Here is a 4197-nt window from a genome sequence, read left to right as displayed (position 1 = left end):
TTTTTGGTGGAACCAGGGATTGAACTCAGGCCCTTGCACTTGGCCAGGGAAGCCCTTAGTCCACTGAGCCATCTCCCCGGCCCCAGGGTTTTTTTCTTTTTCTTTTTTTGGTGCCAGTAATGATATTCTAATTGACTAGCAAGAATTTACTGTGGGTAGGGCATAACAAATAGGGCACTGTTAGGATAATACGAAGAAGTGAGATATGCGCTTAATTGAAGAGCACTTACCAGTAGTTGGCGAGTGGGACCATCCAAGAATGATCTCACAGATGCAGTGGCAAGTGCAAGGTACCAGCAGTGGTGTGAGATTAAATGCACATGTGCTGAAGAGGTACAAAAGAACCATGAGCCATTCTCAAATGAGTTAGGTGCAGTTCAACCCAATTTATCAAAGGTATTTATTTTAAGCACTAAAAGCTAGATACTAAATACAAAAGCTGCTTGTGTCAACAGTGGCCCAGGATATCCCCAAGGAGAGTGAGTGCTGGCCAAAGGGCTGGAACTTTTAACTCTTCTGCATCCTTGATCTAGACATCAATTAGGTGTTTATCTTCAGCTGCTGGGTCCTTTAATCTCTGCTCTTGGTAGAAACCTCCAGTTTAACTGCTCCACGATCCTAACTTTGGGGCCGACCTGGCCAGGATCACGGCCAAGCCCTCCCGCCCTGCCTTGCTCCACTCAAGTCTTCTAGGAGGTTAAATTCTCCCGCCTGCTCTCCATTTTCTAGTCTTTTCTGATGGCTCTTCTGGCCTAATATTCTTCACCAACCTCTTCTTCCTAGGCCCTTTTATTATTATGTAAATATATCCATTCCTTTCCGGGCTCTCGCTTCACTAAAAATATTCCTTCCTTTCTCCCTCCCCCAGCTCTTGGCGCAAGCAAGCATCTGGAATCCAGAGGTCATTTGAGCTAAGTGGGGTTCCACGCTTCTCTGACTCTGGTAAATCACCCTCACATTCAAGAAGTAGAAAACCACTCCCTCCGACCACCCACTTTCTAAAACCCACAAACAGTGGGGCAAGGCGGTGGGCTCTCGCCACAGAGCTCAACTGGGAATCCTTTGGGGCTACAGTTTTCGGAGCAGGGCTCTGCCTCTTCCTGCAACACGAATAACTAACTTACTTGCTGTTCCCCTGCGGCAAGGACAAAGTCTCCTCTACCAGACAGGAAACTGCCTCCTGACGATCGCCCCATCGCCACTCTTTCGTTCCTAATTTAAATCCCCATTCCCACCCCTTTGGATATAAGTAGAGCTCTTACAACGCTAAGTTTCTTGTGCAAAGTAGTCCTGCACAACTTTTTGAGTTGATACGAGAAGCATAAACGTCCTTTGATCAATTAGGCAAGGAAGGGGTTAAATGTCGGCAACCTGATGGATTCTAGAGGTTTCCTTCCATGACTCCAAAAATCAACTGGACGGGAAGAGATATTTTGCCCAAGATAATGATGAAAACCGTTAACTTCAACTGTTGGGCTTTGCCCTACACAAGAATGGCTACGCACGCCTACAAAGGGTGCCACTCACCTAACTAAATATGGTTGGCCCGAGGTTTTACGATGGGTGGTGCTTCCTGCCCAATTCCAAAATGGCACTGACTAGCTTCACCATAAGGCGAAAACACCCAGAACCCTCTCTGGCCCGTAACGTCATGTGACGCGAGCCCTAGCCGGAAGTGAAGGAAAAAGCGCTTCAGCCCGCGGCGCCTGCGCAGAAAGCTCTAGACGCTGAGAGGCAGGAGGCACTTGGGATCGTCCGCAGGGTTGGGACTGCTACAGAGGCCGCCACGGAGCCCGCCGGAGCCACCGTTCCTCCTGCTGCTGCCGGCGCCCGCATCGGAACCGTCGGGCAGCAGCCGCCGGCAATGCCGCGAAGGAAGGTGAGAAACGGGAGAAGAGGGATGGCGGGTTTCTAAGGACAGTCGACAGAGCAAAGTGACGCAGTTGGGCACGCTTCACCGTGGTCGGGCTCCAGCTTCCCGCTCCCCCAGACTTAGCTCAGCTACACTCTATCGGCTTCTGCCGAACCCCACAGAAAAATGTGGGCCCGACCCTGGCCTCGGCCTATGCTTGCAACTATTCCCGCCCTCTGCTTGCCTGGGTCGGAGGCGTTCTTATTGTTAATTGGCCGATGAAACATCTCGACGCGTATGGATTGGCTGGTGACGCCGCCTGTTTGGCGCAACGGTTACCACCCCTCGTGCGGGGGCGGTGTCTGGGCCCGGCCCCAGCGCTCTGCGATTAGCTGTGGAGAACGATCCCTCCTGTTCTGATTGGCCAGGCTTGGCAGTCTGTCCCGTGGGGGCGCGGTTTAGCAGGCCCCTGATTGGAAGGCCGGAGTCCCCACCCTTCCGTTTGAGAACGCTGATAGGCGCAGAGGCGGGGTTTGTTGTGCCACCTTCCTTTCAGGGTGGGGACACAACAAAGCAAAGAAGTGGGTGGTGGGGACCCACCGCCCACTCCCGAGGGATTCCACCCAGTGCTGTTGTGCCTGAACCATCATCTTCCATTATTTATTTGGTTTGGCAGTGTCTAGAAAATACGCAGTTTTTAAAATTAAAAGCCTTGTTAGGTTTAAATGGTAACGAAAGGAACACAGTCATCTGTTTCTTGCAGCTGAGCACATGGAAGTCTAGTGGGTGCCCCAGGCTACTCGTTGGGCAATGCAAGAGCCAGAGCTGTAGAACAATTGTAATTCAGTGTATGTGTAGTTCAGAGGTCAGTAATTCACGTATGTGCGTGGATGAAGTGGCTTTCATCCCAACGATTCGTTATGACTGTGGTTTCTGTTCGTTTTTGGAAATATTACTTATCAAATATCTCTGGATTACTTATCAAATATAAAGCTGGTGGTATTGTGCTCACTGCTGCAAAAGGCTTTCCCTTTACAGAAGCTTTCCAACTTAAATACACTTTTTTTTTTTTTTTTTTTTTTTTTAGAGGAGGGTCTACAGGGTGTTCAGGGTCTCACTACTAGGTCAGATTTGTAGTGATCCTCCTGTTTACAGCCTCCCAAGAGCTGGGATTACAGGGGCGCGTAACCATGCCCAGTCTCCGTGTGCCTCAGGGGTGGGGCTGGCAAGGCAGGCCCGGAACGAACCCCTGGCCCCTGCACTTTAATCTGCTGAGCTATTTGGCCAGCCCTATGCTTGGCTTGCTAGGCAAGCACTTCTACCGAGTTATCTACCCAGCCCCTTTTTCTGACATTTCCAAACACAAGGCATCGGGCTGGTGAGATGGCTTAGTGGTCTAAAGCACCTATTTAGAACAAGCTTAGCAAAGCACAGGGACCGCGGTTCAATCCCCCAGCACCACATGCCAGCCAGCCAGCCGCGCCCCCTGGTGGGCTGAACTGGACACACACACACACACACACATACACACACACACATAAATAAATAAAATAAATAAGTTAAAAAAACAAAACAAAACAAACACAAGGCATCCTCAAAAATCTCGGTTTTTAATAACTTGTTTGGTGCCAGACCTGTCCCAGGCTATCCTGAGCTCACTTACAGTTTATATGTGTGTCTCGTTTAGTATGACTGTTTATATATTTTGCTGCAAAAATATTGATGTGTCTGATTGTGGAGCATTATTTGTAGGATGTATGTGAAGTACCGCTTTTTAGAAGTTTACAACATTTAGGAATTTCAGGAATGTGCTGTACCATGAGCTACATTCCCAGCAGACATAAATTCCAAACACAAAGTCCTAAGTGGCTTACTGTGTGAATAAAGAGCCAAGGCCTAGGGCCCGGGCGTACGGCTGCATGACGGATGGTCTGCTTATGGACGGAAGCTCCGTAGTGCTTTTAGTACTGTTTGCTTTCTTTTCCAGTTTGGTGAAAGACATAGTCTAGTGCTGAATTGATCAAATAGTTTCCATGGCTTTATGGCTGTTCACTCTAATAATTAACAAGTAACTAGTAACTGAAATATGAACTTGTAAAAACTTATTTTTGAGTACCTGTGAGTCTGGAGTACAAGTTATCTTTTTAGTACTTCTGGCCTTTGTATGGAAAAATATCAAGGATTGCTGAGATAAGAATTTTTATGTTGGACCAGCCAGATAGCTCAGGAGACTAAAGCGCCTGCTTAAGCAGATGCAGGAACCAGGGGTTTGATCCCCAACATGCCATGTGGGCCCCGCCCCCGCCTCGTGGCCTGTTGAGAGGCCAACTGAGACTGGATATGGT

At 48.8% G+C, this 4197-nt stretch overlaps 1 protein-coding gene and 1 long non-coding RNA gene across 3 annotated transcripts in view; one reads left to right on the top strand and one right to left on the bottom strand.

Moving 5' to 3' along the window:
• LOC111817372 overlaps positions 1-1607 on the bottom strand; it is a 4762-nt gene extending 3155 nt beyond the window's left edge. Inside the window, exons 1-2 of the long non-coding RNA XR_002821592.1 lie at positions 1528-1607; positions 231-325 (exon numbers count right to left, since the gene is read on the bottom strand). This is a non-coding gene — a long non-coding RNA (uncharacterized LOC111817372). The remainder of the gene's footprint in view (positions 1-230; positions 326-1527) is intronic.
• A 111-nt stretch (positions 1608-1718) lies between these two features.
• Positions 1719-4197, top strand: part of Kat7 (lysine acetyltransferase 7) — a 36240-nt gene continuing 33761 nt past the window's right edge. The window contains exon 1 of one of the 2 annotated variants that reach the window (XM_004633638.2): positions 1719-1879. In XM_004633638.2, coding sequence (XP_004633695.1) covers positions 1865-1879 — 15 coding nt within the window. In that variant the 5' untranslated portion in view covers positions 1719-1864. The remainder of the gene's footprint in view (positions 1880-4197) is intronic. The other variant, XM_023718220.1, reaches the window with a different exon arrangement.

This window comes from Octodon degus, unplaced genomic scaffold (genome assembly GCF_000260255.1).
Source record: "Octodon degus isolate 3935 unplaced genomic scaffold, OctDeg1.0 scaffold00056, whole genome shotgun sequence".
NCBI classification, from domain to species: Eukaryota; Metazoa; Chordata; class Mammalia; order Rodentia; family Octodontidae; genus Octodon; species Octodon degus.
Note: the sequence above shows the minus strand (reverse complement) of the source record. Positions and strands in the feature narration are given on the sequence as shown.